Here is a 19,664-nt window from a genome sequence, read left to right on the forward strand (position 1 = left end):
GGCCTACTGGGATAGGAGACTGGGGACCTAGCATAGCAGGAAACTGTGAAGCCACTAGGTGATCAGGGAACTGAGGGCTATGATGCTCTGGACCTACTGGGGCTATAGACTGAGGACCAAGTAGGACAGAGGGTGAGGTGTTTCCTACGACAGGACACTGAACACCTCGGTCAGGAGGGGCTAGCAAGAACACCAAAGCTGGGACCGGTAGGTCCCTACAGCCAGGGGCTGACAGGGCCTGGACAACAGACATGGACCAAACCACTGCAGCAGAGACTGGAGGGGGCCCCCAGGGAGAAGCAGGGAGATGTCTTTAGACAGCAGCAGGCTGGACATCGAAGGTGGGACTTAGCAGATCCCAACAGACAGGGACCGGAGAGATCTGAGTGGCACGGCCGGGCTTGTTGCCTACAGCAGCTGCAGGCATGGCTCCCACAATCTGGACCAACTGACATTCTGAGGTGTCGGCTGGAGTAGGAGTAGGGATTCTCCCTCAGGGTGGGAGCTCTGGCAGCTCCTCCATTCCTGGAGAAGGCACTGGAACCACTATGAGGGATGCCACAGAGGGAGTCAGTTGGAGCACAGTGGTATGGTGCTCCCCCAGGGTGAGCTCAGGCAGCTCCTCTGGCCCTGGGGAAGGCTGAGGTTCCATGGTAGGAGCGGCTGTAGTAGGCCCCACTACTACCTTGAGCTCCAAGGTAGGAGCAGGCTGGATCTTAACAGCTGAGGGATCGAGACCCGGGCTGATGGCGACTCCGACGCTGATGGTGAGGGCGTCGTCGATGGCTCATGCTAATGGTGACGCTGATGAGCAGTTTTAAACATGGTGAGAGTGGAGTTGGGCTGAAGGGTGTAAATCTGCAGCATCCCCTTGACGGTGAGCCACAGCAGCTGGCAGTGAATGAGCTGTACTGCGGCGGAGGACCTCGACCCTGTCCCTTATAGCATGCAACCGATCCTTCTGCAACAAGTTGGGGGGAAGTGTCTTGCTGTGTTTTCAAATGAAATTAAATGTATTTATATAGCCCTTCTTACATCAGCTGATATCTCAAAGTGCTGTGCAGAAACCCAGCCTAAAAGTGAGTCCAAAATGACAATACATTATTCACCATTTATTTCTATTGGGCACAAAATCATCTGACACAACCAAAACAAACAGAAAATGCATCCAACAAATTTGTAGTCACAAGCTTGGTGTAATCATTGCTTGCAAGGAATATGGGACCAAATACAAAACCTTTGACTACTTTAATACAGATAAGTGAATTTGTCCCAATACTTTGGTACCCTAAAATGGGGGGACTATGTACAAAAAGTGCTAAACTGTTCACTCAATATGGATGAAAATACCCTCAAATTAGAGCTGACAGTCTGCTCTTTAACCTCATAGTCATTGTATAATTTCAAATCCCAAAATGCTAGAGTACGGAGCCAAAACAACAAAAAATCTGTCACTGTCCCAAAAATGACAGAGGACACTGTATTTCTAAGCAGTCTCACGAGCAAAACCCTTTATCGATAGGCTTGGATACTTGGCAAACCCAAATGGGCAGGACAAAAAAAACAGCCTTGTTTATCAATACAAGGGTTACCAGCACAAAAAGCACATATCTTCTCTTGTTCCATTAGTAGAAGGGCAATTTGCGTCACAGCTGGATAGGTTGCACTTCCGCTCACAAAATCCATGCCAGTTACAACTATGACCTGCTTTTCCTTGGTTTTAAATGTCTCGATATGCGCTGCATGAAATTGTGACTTTTGCACTTGTTTTCAACGACACACCTTAAATATTACCACCCCTCCCACCTCAGAGCTAGTGAGCTGAGATTAGACAAAAATTGCTGAACCTGGCGCATGGGGTGAAAAACGCCAGTGTCAGTTTTTAACATAGTAAAATTTGAACTAACGTGAGCTTGCCCTGCCATAACGCCAGGCGAAAATAGAGCCCCAAAACCTCCTATGATCAGTATCTTTCAAGCTGAGAGCAGACTTGTTTAGAAAGAACAGTGTTAGCAAGAATAAAATACAAAATAATGACTTTATTCCATCTACATCACCTCAGCAAGGTAAGTATTCAACTGTCCTTGTTCTAGCCTTGGTTTACTGTCTGTATAAAAACAGGTATTTACGCAATCCTGTTTCAAATGACAAGTTAACAAAGGGTTAATGAGTGGTTAACTGTCCTCTTACCCAGTGGGGCAGTGGTGCAACAAAAAAAAAATCCAGAATGCGAAGGCGCCCTGTGTAATTGTTTTAATGTGAAACAGTGACATACACTCTGAATGACCTAAAATGATAGAATCCATATTGGTCTTTCACAGTCAGGCCATAACTTAGAGATGGAAAGAGGCCTCATCATTGTATCCGTTCCATTATGGCGTCTGTGGCAGCATGGACAGCGCCACTGAGTCGATCTCCATTTTGAAGTAGCCAAGTTTTTTTCCCCCACAAATTGCATTTTGGATCATTTGCCCGTAGGCCTACCACCGTGTGCACATTGGGAAGATGTGAATAAATGATCAACATTGTAAGATAAACATTCTAGATCTGCTCCATCAGCTTTATTGACACAGTCTATACCTCCACTGCACTACTTTGATAGGCATCGTGGGGATTAAGAAGCGACTATACTCATTGCCCACTGAAAAATAAGTGGGTATACGGCCACCTGCGTACACCCTCCAGAACACCACTGCTCTTACTCCAGGACACTTCACATGATAACTATAATATGTCAGCTAAAGAATGGTTTCCAGACATCCCCTGCGTACATCTGAAGACAAACTGCTACGATTTCTCACCATTGTGGACACTCCTATGTCTGATAAGGCTACTCCGGAAGGAGAAGCTCTTGTAACATAGTTTGCACTTGAAGGGCCTTTCCTTGGTGTGAACGGTCTGGTGCTCCTTCACATAGCTCGCCTCAGCAAAGCGCTTCCCACACGTGGAGCAAGAGAACAGCTTGTCGGCGTCCGTCCTATTGCTTGGCCTCTTACGTTGTGACCCAATGACACCAGAGGAGGTAGAAGCAGGAGCCACCGCCCTCAGGTTGTTAGTCTTTGAGCTCCCTCCTTGACCTTTAGCCATTGTTTGGGTGTTGTTGGGATTGTGTGCTGTGTTATAGGCAAGGTACCTCTTGTGGTGAACACCCATCCTGACCCTGTCTGTATTGGTGGGGTAACCCTGAGGTAACTGAGGAAGGCTAGACCCAGGCCTTCTATGAACCCAGTCACAAGGCATTAGACGAGAACCTGAAGGAGAAGACAGACTTCCTGTTAGACTACCACCAGGGGGGTCTCCCATCACTCTCTGTGAAGGCTGAAGCCCAGGGTGACCTGCTCTGTTCATCATGGATACTGTGGTGTTTGTATCATAGGAACAGGAGGGTCTATCTCTATCAGCCTCAGGTCCTGCTTCATCCCTGCACTGAGACTGTGAAGAGAAGGGTCTGGGCTGCAGACTGGATCCCTGACTGGAGCCTCTGTCTCTCTGATGACCACCAGGACTGAGGTTGTTCAGTCCCTCTGTCCACTGGTTGTGTTCTGTGTGGTGGTGGAGTCTCTCCTCCTCTAGGTTGGGTCCTGGCTCCGACTCGGGAAGGAAGAGCGATGGCTCCTGATCCAGGGTTCTGATCCGGGGCCAGGGTTTGTGACCAGCCACCTCAGAGGTCCAGTATTTCCAGCCAGCAACACTGGATATCAGCAGGTCCTCATGGACTGCAGACTTTAAACACAAATTGAATAGAAAAGTATCAAGTTTTATATAAGAAACTTTCCTGTACACACGGAAACATGACATTATATTATAAAATGTTATCCACAGTTAAGCCCATCTCTAACAATGGATTCAAGTACCTAACATTATGGAGCCATTGGAGTTTATTATAAAAAGTATTCATATGTGTTGATAAAAAAATTATATATAATGTTTTGGTTCCACTGAGATAAGGGAAACTCAGTTGCAGCAATTAAAAAAATAAAAAATAGTCAGTCAATTTTGTAATTCAGTTCAACTAAATGGTCACACACTCATAACGTGAAGTTAGATCTGGTACCTTCACTGATAGAATTCATTTTTAAATACTTTGAAGGATAAATGTAACAAGACACAATCATTATTTCACTATAAACCACAGTGTCAAACAGGACAAGGTTGTCACTCTTCATCAGTGAAGCATTTTTACAGACACCATCACACCAACCATCACCATATCATCTACTCTGTCTCATCATACTCATTCTTTCCTCAGTTCACCTCATCCAGTTCCCTATGACATCCTAAACCAACGGAATTAACTACAAACATACTAATTAGTACTACATTACATTATACATGGGCTGTGTGCATTTTCTGCTGGTGTATCCTGAGGTAGCTCCTCTCTGAGAACCTCTTCCCAGTGTGTACAGGCGAACAGCCTCTCTTCTGTGTGGACCTTCAGATGGTGCTGGTGGGAGAACCTCTTCTCACACCGGGGGCAGCTGTGGGATTTCTCCCCTGCCTGGACTCTCTGGTGCCTCTTCAGGTTGGATGAGTCTGAGAAACTGGCCCAGGACCGGTGGCACCCCAACAATGTCTCTCCCGTGTGCGTCTTCTGGTGGATCTCCACCTGTTTGGGGAAACCGAAGGCTTTCCCACAGACCGAACGCAGGAAACGCTTCTCCTTGCCAATACATCTGCTGATAGCATCACTACTACTGTAATTTGTCAATGGGCTTGTGTAGCTTGTCTGAGGTCTGGTTTAACATTAGGAGAGTGTGAGGAGGACGAAGCCCAGGGAGTGTCTGTGTTGTTGCAGGGTCCATGTTCCAGTTGATAGATCCTATAGAAGGCAGGCTGAAGGCAGCACCTGTTAGGGGGTTAACCTGAGGTGCCATCAGTCTCTCTGAATCAGCATCGCTAGCCGAGTCCGTCTGTTCTCTCCCGCCGCATATGCACACCTCCCTGTCCCTGCAGACCAAATCTATGTCTCGCCCTGGTCTCATCCAGTCTGTTGTTATGGAGTTCAGTTGTTGTTTTGTGTTTGACTGTCTGTTTCTGGTTGTGGTTAACAGTATTGTTCCTCAGCCCAGAGTTGAAAACGCTGTCCCATTCACTGACCTCAACTATGTCGCTTTTGGTCCTGGCCTGCTCTGTGATGTCGTCCCTTGGGCCCTTGGCTGCACCCGTCTGGTAATCCAAGATGGCCGCCCAGTCTCCACTATCAGTCTCCAGCCAACCACCTGCAGGAAGAGGTTAGAAAATAGACTTTAAAACATGGCAGAGAACTCTACATATGGAGTTTTTTTTGTAAATTACCTGGTCAAGTTAATACATTATAATGTCTGTTTTTGTATGTAAACTGGGGAAAATTAGGGAAAAAACAATAGCCAGGTGTATTACTATTCCCATATTACTGTATGGAGGCTATATGTATTTCTCCCTTACCTTGCTCCCCCATCTTTAGTCCACTCAGCAGGTCAATGCTCTCTGGTTCGTCTTCTATTGTCTCCTCTTTGACCAGCAGCAGATCAGGCTTCCCATCCTCCATGTCTACTGGCTGTAAGAGATACAGAGTGAGAGGATGTTGGATCAAGACATCTGATATCAGCACCCTGCTATGGAGCATCTTCTGATTGGACAATGAGTGATTAATCGAGACCTGGCCTTTATCCGTACCTCAGTGAGACTGTGTGTAGTCCTGTGCTGCTCAGCTGGTTCCTCTGTGCGTTCAGGAGGAGGTGTAGTCGGGTTGACCTCCATGATCATGGTCCCCTCAGGGTTCCCCAGACCCTCCTCACACCCCTCCTCCTTCACCAGCAGCACCTCTGGACCCTCCCCCTCCTGGAAGAGACAGGTGATACAGATTACACAGACATACACTCCCTCAGGTACGTACACACACATAAACACTTTCAACATGGAGTGTTTACCTATCCCCACTACATGAGTCCTATACTGTAGTTACAGAAGGACTTCATTATTGTTAAACTCATCATGGTGGACATGAATATGATGTTGTGGGTAAATATGAGTCAGCTATAGTCAGACAAACCTGACTAAACTATTTTGACGTGTACAGTAAGTGTTTGTTAGTGTGTGGGCATGTGTAGGTATATTTAGCAAGTGTATATTGGTTATAAAGTGCTGTCGTTTTTATGCAGAATACGGTGAGATCAGATGTGATGTGTACTAAAGAGAGTCTAAATGAAAGTCTTAGAATGAAAAGTCCCATTTTGTGTTTATTAAACAAGTTTTAAATACATCATATGAAAACCACACATACGTCTTAACTAAAATGATGCATTAATTTTCTCATTAAAAGTGTCTTGGGAAAAAAATAGTAGTTGAATGGAAGTAATGAAACAGGCATTTCCTAACATCATATAGCCTACACAGTACCAACACAATATGTAATAGACTTTTTAGGCTTATTATCACACAATGTCTGCAAGCAATATTTTACTCAGGAATATTCAACACTGACATCTGTTACTCTCGTTATTCCAAATGCATCTGTGGATCTTTTCTGCTGACAACAATGAAAATGAACCTTCGTCTTTAAAGGAAGACTCAGCGCTATGAGGTTTCCAGGAGCAGCACCGCAGATATTGCGATGAGTGCGATGCAAGACGTTGGTCTCACCTAGTCACAAAGAGTACCTGCGCATGCACACAGCTGTGGGACCAAAACCGCAGAGAAGTTTAGCCTCTCGCGTCAACGTTCTTAGTTCTTGAGGAAATAGACCCATTACTGCTGTTTTTACTTTGTGCGTTTCATCATCTCGCTGAGTCTACCTTTAATGCCGGGTTAAATCGAAACATCAGAAGCCATCGAGTGGAATGGTTACTTTCTATGTTATAGAGTGGAATGGTTTTTCTGCTGGTGTATCCTTAGGCATCTTCTCTCTGAGAACCTCTTCCCGCAGTGCATACAGGCAAATGGCCTTTCTCCCGTGTGGACCTTCAGGTGCGTCTTCAGCTGGTGCTGGCGAGAGAACCTCTTCTCACACTGGGGGCAGCTGTAGGGTTTCTCCCCTGTGTGGACCCTCTGGTGCCTCTTCAGGCTGCAGGCCTGGGCGAAGCACATGTGACACTGGGGGCAGCTGAATGGTTTCTCCCCTGTGTGGACCCTCTGGTGGATCTCCACCTTCTGAGGGCAGCTGAAGCCTTTGTTACAGAACATGCAGAGGAACCGTTTCTCTTTACTATTGCCTGATGTGTCCCCCCCTCCCTGAGTCTGGGTTCTATCCCTGTCGTTTGAGTTTAATACCTGATCGAAAAGGACAAGGCCGTGTGAATCGGAATGCCCCATCGACGTGGACTCTGGATCACAATCCCTGAACGTGTGTAAAAGGGAGTGGGTGGCGACATTTGGATTTGTCTCTAAGCTTTCCCTGTAATCTAAGAAATCTCTGCCCTGCGAGTGTCTGTCTCCTAGGTGACGATCTGCATTCCATGTGGGAGAAACGTCACCCTCCACTTTCACCTCATCTACCACTATAACCTCCCCTTTCTTATCTAGGCACCCTTCAGAGTATACACTACTACTGTACCGGTTCCAGTCCCCTCTAGACAGATCAGTCTGTGTCTCTAAACCCAAGGATATGTTGCCTGGTTCCATCTCTGTAGTGTAAGAACAAGACGGATCATCCCCGCCAGTGTCGAACGCATCACCATCCCCACAGGAATAAACCGCCCTCTGGTGAAATACCGGTAAATACTCTGAGCTGGGAGCAGGACGACAGCCCAGTCTCCCCAGCCCGAGTCTCTCTGGGTCTGATCTGTGGTCAGATCCTGTGTGTACAGTTAAGATCTTTGTGTTTGTCTCTGACTTGAGGACGGCGTTCGGCGTTCCACTGACCTCCGTGATGCTGCATCGGGTCCTGGGCTGCGCTGGGGTGGTGGGGTTCTCTGTGGCTATAGGGGGCGCTCCAGTCTGGATGTTTCTGCTGTGCCGTGGCTCCTCCTCTCCTTCAGACCTCTCCTGCTTGATCCCTGGAACTGAAGCCTCTGCAGACTGACACAAGAAGAGAGGTAATTACCAGTACTCCGCAGAGAAGTCTCACAAGCTCCCCTATGGCAGGTAAATGTGGATGTACTGTACATGTAAGCACTTGAATAGCTGAGGGGAGCCTTACTGAAATAAACAGGGACATTTGATTTACAAAGTAACTGTAATTCTTTATGCAACACTAACCTCTATCACAATAACATGCTGGGTTGAGGTTCCACTCCCCTCATCAACAGTGATTGGTTGGTCATCTCTCCATGTATTGTGTCCCACTGGCTTCACAAAACTCCTGTGGCCTTCACCTGAGAGTGGGGAAAAAGTGGTGGTTAGATACTGTAAATGCTAAAGTCTCGGCCTTCTTCTAAATGTAAAGTACCTCTTGCCAGTGCTCTGTATCTGACACTACTGGGACGACTGGCGAGGACGCGCTCTCGCATTGTCCTCTCTGCGCGCTCCCGTGCCACCTTCAGTTCCAGTAGTTTCCTCCGCAATGCCCTGTTTTCTTTCTGGCTTTGAGTTATTTCCAAACGAAACACTGCATAGTCGTCGTCTACGAGTTTACAAATCTCTGCCACGGCTGCATTCGCTAGCACCTCCATGATGGAGGCTATTTGAGTGTGAAAAACCATACAGTTAGCCATTGTTAGCTAACGTTAGCAGCTAGCGTTACCTAGATACCATGTATCAACCAAGTCCTGTCTCCAACGCGAATTAAACACTACGTGGGGTAAATATGTGACGCTGTGCAGTTAAATTAGTCATATTTTGAGTTCAAGAGTGTTAATAAAGGTTTAAATAACAACAATAAAAACGCTAACTTGGAAATTGTTCTTGGTCACGTCTTTGTGTGATTTTCCGGCAGACTAGACGCTGTGATTCGTTTTGCTGCCTGTCACAGGTCGGAGTGTGAATTGCACATTTTGTCACAAAAAAATTGTTCAAGCAAAGTAAAAAAGTAAATCGCACCACCATCTAACCCTACACATATACACCACTATAACCCGAGAACAGCCTGGGAGGATGGAACCTATACTCCAGAACCCCCCCTGTAGATCTTCAGCACTAAAATCTTACACCCATACATGTCTCTGCTGCTGCCACTACCACATCTATTTTCTGGGTTTTATGCTCCATCACTGCAGTACAATTAATAACCATAGCAATAAACGCAAGAAATACTACCTTAATAAAGCTAATACTCTGGATCTTTCTCTTCGGGCCTACTCACTGGGGGGCTCCCAGTCAAATCACTCACCCTTGGGCTATCCTCTATTTGCTTAACTGCCTCAGTGTAGGAAACTTTCTCCCCCACTCGAACTGTGGTAATCTCAACCTTTCTTTCTCTCACATGGCTCTTCTGATCCCCAGCTGCACAGTTGACACACAGTGCTTTCTCTATCCCAACTTTACACTTCCCCTGACTATGCCCTCCTGAACATTTCTCACATCGTGGGATCTCCTTTGCTGCAACATGTCCGTATCCTTGGCACCTAAAGCTTTGGAAAATAGGACCTAACAGAATTGCATATCCAGTTGAAGTCGGAAGTTTACATACATCTTAGCAAAAGACATTTAAACTCAGTTATTCATATTCCTGACATTTAATCCTAGTAAAAATTATCTGTTTTAGGTCAGTTAGGATCACCACTTTATTTTAAGAATGTGAAATGTCAGAATAATAGTAGAGAGAATGATTTATTTCAGCTTTTATTTCTTTCATCACATTTGGAAAATGCTCCCAAGGATGAACTAGACTTGAGGTCTACAATCATTTTTCTGAGGTCTTCGCTGATTTCTTTAGATTTTCCCATAATGTCAATCAAAGAGGCATTGAGTTTGAAGGTAGACCTTGAAATACATTCACAGGTACACCTCCAATTGACTCAAATTATGTCAGAAGCTTCTAAAGCCATTTTCTTCTAAAGCTTTTAAAGAATTTTCCAAGCTGTTTAAAGGCACGGTCAACTTGGCGTATGTAAACTTCTGACCCACTGGAATTGTGATACAGCAAATTATAAGTGAAATAATCTGCCTGTAAACAATTGTTGGAAAAATTACTATAGCTTGTTAACAAGAAATTTGTGGAGTGGTTGAAAAACAAGTTTTAATGACTCCAACCTAAGTGTATGTAAATTTCCGACTTCAACTGTACTCTTAATGTAACTTTATAACTACTGTTCCCTGAAGGAGGGAAACGAGGTATAACATACTATGGTTGAAGGATCTAAAATCCAATGAAGGCCAAAGAAATCTAAAGCCCCGCCTTCCACAGGTGAAAAGCGTGAAGCTCGATCCATTCCTTCAATTTAATACTGGTCTTCAACGAGCCCAGTAACGGGCGGTCCGGGGCCAAATGGGTGTCGTATCTCGTTTCCCTCCTTCAGGGAACAGTAGTTATAGTCATAACGTTACCTTCCCTTTCAGTCAGTCAACTTTCAGTCCCCTGTCCCCGCAGTAAGCACGTTGTGGGCTAAACTGGGAGCAGTGACATCCAAGCGATAAAATCTCACAAAAGTGTGTGGTGATGCCCAACTCGCCACAGCACAAATATCTCCTACAGTCAACCCTTTAAACAACAGCCAAGACGCTGCCAGGGCCCTGGTGGAGTTGGGGTGTGCAGCGCTACAGTAGTTAACCCTTGCTGCGCTATGCCAGGGAGATCCAGTGGGAGAGAATCTGCTTAGAGAGCAAGTTAGGCACCTCTTGTGGTGAACACCCATCCTGACCCTGTCTGTATTGGTGGGGTAACCATGAGGTAACTGAGGAAGTCTAGACACAAACCTTTTATAAACCCATTCACTAGGCATTAAACAAGATCCTGAAGGAGAAGAAGGACTTGCTGATAGACTACCACCAGGGGGATCTCCCACCACTCTCTGTGAAGGCTGAAGCCCAGGGTGACCTACTCTGTTCATTATGGATACTGTGACGTTTGTATCATAGGAACAGGAAGGTCTATCTCTATCAGCCCCAGGCCCTGCTTCATCCCTGCACTGAGACTGAAGAGAGGGGTCTGGGCTGCAGACTGGATCCCTGACTGGAGCCTCTGTCTCTCTGATGACCACCAGAACTGAGGTTGTTCAGTCCACCTGTCCACCGGTTGTGTTCTGTGTGGTGGTGGAGTCTCTTTCCTTCATGGTTGGGTCCTGGTTCCGACTTGGGATGGAAGCGCGACAGCTCCTGATCCAGGGTTCTGACCCGGGGCCAGGGTTTGTGACCAGCCACCTCAGAGGTCAAGTCTCTCCCGTCAGCAACACCGGATATCAGTAGGACCGCAGACTATAAACACAAATTGAACAGAAAAGCATAGCGTTTTAAATAAGAAACTCTTTGCTGTACACACAGAAACATGACATTTTATTATAAAATATTAACCTCAGTCAAGCCCATCTCTAACACTGTGAACAATATGGAGCCATTGGAGGTTATTAAAAAAGCGTTCCATATGTATTGATTCAAGAATTAAGTATGTTTTGGTTCGACTGAGATAAGGGAAACTCAGTTCCTGCAGTGATACAAAAATAACCAAGTCAAACAACATAGAGTCAATTTTATATTTAATTTTAACAAAATGGTCTTACACTCAACTTTGAAGTTCAATACTTTTATTGCGATACATGTGACAGGTCCAATAACTTTTCTCACTATGGTAACACTTGACCTTTTCTGTAAATCTGGTACCCTCGCTTTGATAACATTTATTTTAGAATACTCTGGAAAAGGTTCAACATTACACACATCTTCATGTCAAGAAAACATAAATTAAGGCACTATCGTTAACTGACTATAAAACACCAGTATCAACCTAAAGGGACAAAGTTTGTCACTCTTCACTAGTGAAGCATTTTTACAGTGTGTTTGTCTACAAGACTTAAGAAAGAGGTAGCTCCTTATTAAATTCATTCTTAATTTAAATTTTCAAGCTGTTGGCTTCGTACCTTCAACACACAATACATTTAATTCTACATTTCAAAAGGGGGTGAAAAAAACGTGCGATTCGAAACCTTGTCACAATCTGCGACAACTGCATGGAGCTAGGCACTCTACACAGAGCGCAATTTGACCAGTCAGTTAAAGACACTTGATGTAGTTGCATTGATTATCAGTATGTGCCGTTGTACTTCTCTTAATTCTCTGAAGGACGCTTCCGTGAACAAGTGTAGGAACACGTACAACTACGTTGATGATTTGAATGGGCTGATACGGAATTTGTTACAGGAAATAGTAAAGGCCACCTGGTGAGGTTATCATAGGGCTAAATGTACAAGGTTATGCAATGGGAAAAGCTAACATGTAGCTTTTGATCACGTGCCACTACATCAATGATTTTAATTGGCTGATGCTTAAACTTAACCTTGAACTTCTTCTTTTTCTAATGTTTGGCCCCGAAGTATTTACCCATCCCCACTACGTTTGAGTCCTATACTGTAGTTACAGAATTACTTCATTGTTGATAAACCCATCATGGTGTACATAAATATGATGTTGTGGGTAAATAAGTCAGCTATGATAAGTCAAAAGTCATCAACGGACAAACCTGACAACTATGTTCACGTGTACAGTAGGTGTTTGTTAGTGTGTGGGTATGTGTAGCTATATTTAGTAAGTATGTATTGGTTATAAAGCTCTGTCGGGTGTATGTAGAACAGGGTGAGATCAGATGTGATGTATACTAAAGAGTCTCAATCAAGTCTTAACCACAAAATGTAACTTTTCATTCTATTGAACATAAACACGTTTTAAACGCACCATAAATATCTGGATGAACTTCATGAACTGCATACATTTTCTCGTTAAAGGTGTCTTGGGGAAAAAAATGAAGCAGTTGAATGGAAGTAATGAAATAGGCCTTTGTTAATATCATACAGCCTATTCAGTACAAACACAATATGTAACAGCCGTTTAGGCTTATACAGTGCCTTCAGAAAGTACTCAAAACCTTGACTTATTTTACATTTTGTTGTTAGTCTGAATTCAAAATGGATTCAATAGATTTTTCTCTCTCTCATCCACACACTCTACCCCATAATGATAAAGTGAAAACATGTTTTTAGACATTTTTGTAAATGTATTGAAAATGAAATATATAGTTTACGTAAGTATTCACACCCCCGAGTCAATACTTTGTTGAAGCACCTTTGGCAGTGATTACAACTGAGTATTTCTGGGTCTCTGGGTCTCTACGAGATTTCCTCACCTGGATTGTGCAATATTTGCCCATTTATACTTTTCAAATGTTTCAAGAGCTGTTAAATTAGTTGTTGATCATTGCTAGAAAACCATTTTCAGTTCTTGCCATAGATTAAGTAAGTATACAGACAGACAGTACCAGTCAAAAGTTTGGACACCTACTCTTTCCAGGGGTTTTCTTTTTTTTTGCATTGTAGAATAATATTGAATACATCAAACCTATGAAATAACATATGGAATCATGTTTTAAGCAAAAAAAAAGTGTGAAACAAATCAAAATAGATTTTAGATTCTTCAAAGTGGCCCCCCTTTGCCTTGACAGCTTTATACACTCTTGAAGAATCTCAAATCTAAAATATATTTTGATTTGTTGAACACTTTTTTTGGTTACTACATGATTCCATGTATTATTTCATAGTTTTGATGTCTTCACTATTATTCTACAATGTAGAAAATATTAAAATAGGGGTGCAGGCCAGGCAGCAGGCTGTTAGCCAGCCTGCCAGCTTAGTGGAGTCTGCCACTAGCACAGTCAGTGTAGTCAGCTCAGCTATCCCCATTGAGACGGTGTCTGTGCCTCGACCTGGGTTGGGCAAAACTAAACATGGCGATGTTCGCCTTAGCAATCTCACTAGGATAAAGACCTCCTCCATTCCTGATGAATTGACTGTGTTAAATGAGGCCTCACCTCTTGGTTACACTAGTGACCATATCCCCCGTGCATCCCGCAAAGGCGGAGGTGTTGCTAACATTTACGAAAGCAAATTTCAATTTACAAAAAAATAAACAACGTTTTCGTCTTTTGAGCTTCTAGTCATGAAATCTATGCAGCCTACTCAATCACTTTTTATAGCTACTGTTTACAGGCCTCCTGGGCCATATACAGCGTTCCTCATTGAGTTCCCTGAATTCCTATCGGGCCTTGTCGTCATAGCAGATAATATTCACATTTTTGGTGACTTTAATATTCACATGGAAAAGTCCACAGACCCACTCCAAAAGGCTTTCGGAGCCATCGTCGACTCAGTGGGTTTTGTCCAACATGTCCCTGGACCTACTCACTGTCACAGTCATACTCTGGACCTAGTTTTGTCCCATGGAATACATGTTGTGGATCTTAATGTTTTTCCTCATAGTCCAGGATTATCAGACCACCATTTTATTACGTTTGGAATTGCAACAAATAATCTGCTCAGACCCCAACCAAGGAGCATCAAAAGTCATGCTATAAATTCACAGACAACACAAAGATTCCTTGATGCCCTTCCAGACTCCCTCTGCCTACCCAAGGACGTCAGAGGACAAAAATCAGTTAACCACCTAAGGAACTCAATTTAACCTTGCGCAATACCCTAGATGCAGTTGCACCCCTAAAAACTAAAAACATTTCTCATAAGAAACTAGCTCCCTGGTATACAGATAATACCCGAGCTCTGAAGCAGGCTTCCAGAAAATTGGACCGGAAATGGTGCCACACCAAACTGGAAGTCTTCCGACTAGCTTGAAAAGACAGTATCGTGCAGTATCGAAGAGCCCTCACTGCTGCTCGATCATCCTATTTTTCCAACTTAATTTAGGAAAATTATTTTTGATACTGTCGCAAAGCTAACTAAAAAGCAGTATTCCCCAAGTGAGGGCTTTCACTTCAGCAGTAATAAATTCATGAACTTCTTTGAGGAAAAGATCATGATTAGAAAGCAAATTACAGACTCCTCTTTAAATCTGCGTATTCCTTCAAAGCTCAGTTGTCCTGAGTCTGCACAACTCTGCCAGGACATAGGATCAAGAGAGACACTCAAGTGTTTTAGTACTATATCTCTTGACACAATGATGAAAATAATCATGGCCTCTAAACCTTCAAGCTGCATACTGGACCCTATTCCAACTAAACTACTGAAAGAGCTGCTTCCTGTGCTTGGCCCTCCTATGTTGAACATAATAAACGGCTCTCTATCCACCGGATGTGTACCAAACTCACTAAAAGTGGCAGTAATAAAGCCTCTCTTGAAAAAGCCAAACCTTGACCCAGAAAAAACTATTGGCCTATATCGAATCTTCCATTCCTCTCAAAATTTTTGAAAAAGCTGTTGCGCAGCAACTCACTGCCTTCCTGAAGACAAACAATGTATACGAAATGCTTCAGTCTGGTTTTAGACCCATCATAGCACTGAGACTGCACTTGTGAAGGTGGTAAATTACCTTTTAATGGCATCAGACCGAGGCTCTGCATCTGTCCTCGTGCTCCTAGACCTTAGTGCTGCTTTTGATACCATCAATCACCACATTCTTTTGGAGAGATTGGAAACCCAAATTGGTCTACACGGACATGTTCTGGCCTGGTTTAGATCTTATCTGTCGGAAAGATATCAGTTTGTCTCTGTGAATGGTTTGTCCTCTGAGAAATCGACTAGAAATTTCGGCGTTCCTCAAGGTTCCGTTTTAGGACCACTATTGTTTTCACTATATATTTTACCTCTTGGGGATGTAATTTGAAAACATAATGTTAACTTTCACTGCTATGCGGATGACATTTCAAATTTGCCCTCGCTAGAAGCCTGTGTTTCAGACATAAGGAAGTGGATGGCTGCAAACGTTCTACTTTTAAACTTGGACAAAACAGAGATGCTTGTTCTAGGTCCTAAGAAACAAAGAGATCTTCTGTTGAATCTGACAATTAATCTTAATGGTTGTACAGTCGTCTCAAATAAAACTGTGAAGGACCTAGGCGTTACTCTGGACCCTGATCTCTCTTTTGACGAATATATCAAGACTGTTTCAAGGACAGCTTTTTCCATCTACGTAACATTGCAAAAATCTGAAACTTTCTGTCCAAAAATGATGCAGAACAATTAATCCATGCTTTTGTTACTTCTAGGTTAGACTACTGCAATGCTCTACTTTCCGGCTACCCTGATAAAGCACTAAATAACCTTCAGTTAGTGCTAAATACGGATGCTAGAATCCTGACTAGAACCAAAAAATGTGATAATATTACTCCAGTGCTAGCCTCCCTACACTGGCTTCCTGTTAAGGCAAGGGCTGGTTTCAAGGTTTTACTGCTAACCTACAAAGCATTACATGGGCTTGCTCCTACCTATCTTTCTGATTTGGTCCTGCCGTACATACCTACACGTACGGTACGGTCACAAGACGCAGGCCTCCTAATTGTCCCTAGAAGTTCTAAGCAAACAGCTGGAGGCAGGGCTTTCTCCTATAGAGTTCAATTTTTATGGAATGGTCTGTCTACCCATGTGAGAGACGCAAACTCGGTCTCAACCTTTTAAGTGTTTATTGAAGACTCATCTCTTCAGTGGGTCATATGATTGAGTGTAGTCTGGCTCAGGAGTGTGAAGGTGAATGGAAAGGCTCTGGAGCAACGAACCGCCCTTGCTGTCTCGGCCTGACCGGTTACCCTCTTTCCACTGGGATTCTCTGCCTCTAACCCTATTACAGGGGCTGAGTCACTGGCTTACTGGTGCTCTTTCATGCCATCCCTAGGAGGGGTGTGTCACTTGAGTGGGTTGAGTCACTGATGTGATCATCCTGTCTGGGTTGGCTCCCCCCCTTGGGTTGTGTCGTGGCGGAGATCTTTGTGGGCTATCCTCGGCCTTGTCTCAGGATGGTAAGTTGGTGGTTGAATATATCCCTCTAGTGGTGTGGGGGCTGTGCTTTGGCAAAGTGGGTGGAGTTATATCCTTCTTGTTTGGCCCTGTCCGGCGGTATCGTCAGATGGGGCCACAGTGCCTCCCGACCCCTCCTGTCTCAGCCGCCAGTATTTATGCTGCAGTAGTTTATGTGTCGGGGGGGGGCTAGGGTCAGTCTGTTATATCTTTAGTATTTCTCCTGTCTTTTCCGGTGTCCTGTGTGAATTTAAGTATGCTCTCTCTAATTCTCTCTTTCTCTCATTCTTTCTTTCTTTCTCTCGGAGGACCTGAGCCCTAGGACCATGCCTCAGGACTACCTGGCCTGATGACTCCTTGCTGTCCCCAGTCCACCTGGCCATGCTGCTACTCCAGTTTCAACTGTTCTGCCTGCGGCTATGGAACCCTGACCTGTTCACGGGACATGCTACCTGTCCCAGACCTGCTCTTTTCAACTCTCTAGAGACAGCAGGAGCGGCAGAGATACTATGAATGATCGGCTATGAAAAGCCAACTGACATTTACTCCTGAGGTGCTGACCTGTTTCACCCTCGACAACCACTGTGATTATTATTATTTCACCCTGCTGGTCATCTATGAACATTTGAACATCTTGGCCATGTTCTGTTATAATCTCCACCTGTTTGGGATTTTAGGCTGGGTTTCTGTACAGCACTTTGAGATATCAGCTGATGTAAGAAGAGCTTTATAAATAGATTTGATTTGATTTGTTCTCTCTGCTACTTTGATTTGACAGATACTTTTGAAAAACTAGATGATTACTTCGAGGTTTACTTTTAAATTCAGAAAGGAGGTTTGCAAAAACAAATCTTTGACCCTTCTCTGCTCTCAAAGACATTCGAATCAGCATTTAAAAAATGCGCAAGTTTAAGCTTGTTCCACCTGAGCGAGTCTGACCAGAAGTCAGAGACCACTATGATGACACACCAAATGTGTGTCATCATTTGGTGAAGAACAAGAATAGGCTTTTGTAGGCAACAGTCCAAGCTATGTCTTCCAATGGTACGACTGCTGTTGTCATCCAAAGATTATCCAACTTGAATAAATACTTGGAGGTAAGGATGACAGCAGTGGTGTAGTCTACGGCGATACGGATATCACTTGTTATTGATATCTACACAGCGCATTGATGTGAATCGCACTGCTGCACTTTCTTTTAGCTATTTGCGCCTTACGGATTGTGGTTGTTGTGGATGGCTGTTCGCAAATCTAAATGTGTATTTGAACCCAATAATGGTTGAGTTCAAGAAGTTTACGCTGCCTATCAATCATTGTTTTTGAAACCAGTGGACAGCCAGTGAAAAATGTGCTCTTGCAACAGCAGCACAGTGCGGATTCCAGCCTATGGAATAAAAGAGGGGCTTTTAATTCATGCTGATACATTTAAAAAAAAATCCATAGGCCTAATGGACACATGTTCAAACTTGCACACTTTTCATAGACTTAAAAGGGACAATCTGTAATTGCTACATCCATTTTGGGACTTATATATCCATTGGTTCTTGAAGAATATAACTTATAAAATGTCTCGAACTTAGTTCAACTGTCACACTTTATTAGAACCCAAAATATAAGCTTGTTTTTCTCCAATGTTTGTAAACAAACACTGTATAGCCTCATAACATGGTTAAAACAATCATTTTGATACCATGGATGGTCGGTCCTTGCATCCATAGCTCTGTCTATTAATTTGACACTGGTTACATTTCTCCAGCCCCATCCCTCAGCTTTTTACCAAAACAGAGGCGGGGTGCCTATTTTGTTATTATTTCATCTGTGGATTTGCCCTTTAAACAGCTGCATATTATAAAGATATCAAAGTGTCACCAACAAAAAGGTAAAGAATAGGCCTATAGCAAATGCAGCATATGGCGTTAATTTTTCACATGTAAATAGCACTTTTCAGTAGTGCTCAAAGCATGCCATTCCATGAGCACAGCTTTTAATTTTTCAACTCGAATCAATGAGCCCAATCAGTCCTCCATGACAACAAAATCATAAACAACAGAGTAGGCTGGCTAATAAGCCCTTAGTTTTGGGGTTATGCTAAGGTGAAACAATTTGGCTTAATCTATACTTCCATATTTCCAAGTCCTATTCCTGGACATCAAGGGGTATAACATCTATTGTAATGACCGGAATTTTAATATATCTTTACATTAAAAACCAAAGTCTAATTTAATCGTATTATTATATGTAGTAGAAAGCGATGGGTTAGAAGAAGCCTGCATAACCAACCCATAAAGTAAAACGTAACATCAATATATGGCCAGCTATGTAAACTTTAACATTGATTTATCCTGCAATAGATGTCGTTCAATTGGTAACATACATTTTTGTCATATTCTAAAGCCTCTTAAGGGGAAAGTAGTATAAAAGTAACTGAATGTAATCAGATTACGTTACTGAGTTTAGGTAATCCAAAAGTTACGTTACAGATAACTAGTAACTGTAATGGATTACACTTAGAAAGTAACCTGCTTACTGGGTACATAATTTAAAAGCATGTCTGACATGTATTGGGGTGCACAATCATGGATTGATTTAAAAACCAAGAGAAGAATCTTAAAATTAATTATAAAACTCACAGGCAGCCAGTGCAGAGACCTTAAAACCGGTGTAATGTGTGCTCTCCGTCTGGTCTTGGCCAGTACTCGTGCTGCAGCATTCTGTATGTTTTGCAGTTGACCAATGGCTTTCTTGGGTAGACCAGACAGGAGAGCATTACAGTAGTCAAGCCTGCTTATAATAAAAGCGTAAATGAGTCTCTCTGTATCAGCCTGAGAGAGAAACAGCCCCACCATGGCAATGTTCCTCAGGTGG

General features: G+C 43.5%; 1 protein-coding gene across 1 annotated transcript; it reads right to left on the reverse strand.

The window, feature by feature from the left end:
- Positions 1 to 2,241: 2,241 nt before the first annotated feature.
- On the reverse strand, positions 2,242 to 8,854 carry LOC139374829 (uncharacterized). The gene is made up of 7 exons (XM_071115978.1): positions 8,366 to 8,854; positions 8,176 to 8,291; positions 7,840 to 7,995; positions 5,656 to 5,820; positions 5,425 to 5,536; positions 5,098 to 5,219; positions 2,242 to 3,723 (listed from the first exon to the last, which is right to left on the reverse strand). The coding sequence occupies exons 1-7, from the start codon at positions 8,628 to 8,630 to the stop codon at positions 2,788 to 2,790; spliced, it is 1,872 nt and encodes a 623-aa protein (XP_070972079.1). The 5' UTR covers positions 8,631 to 8,854; the 3' UTR covers positions 2,242 to 2,787.
- Positions 8,855 to 19,664: the final 10,810 nt, after the last annotated feature.

The sequence above is a fragment of the Oncorhynchus clarkii genome, chromosome 19, assembly GCF_045791955.1.
Source record: "Oncorhynchus clarkii lewisi isolate Uvic-CL-2024 chromosome 19, UVic_Ocla_1.0, whole genome shotgun sequence".
Taxonomy (NCBI): Eukaryota; Metazoa; Chordata; class Actinopteri; order Salmoniformes; family Salmonidae; genus Oncorhynchus; species Oncorhynchus clarkii.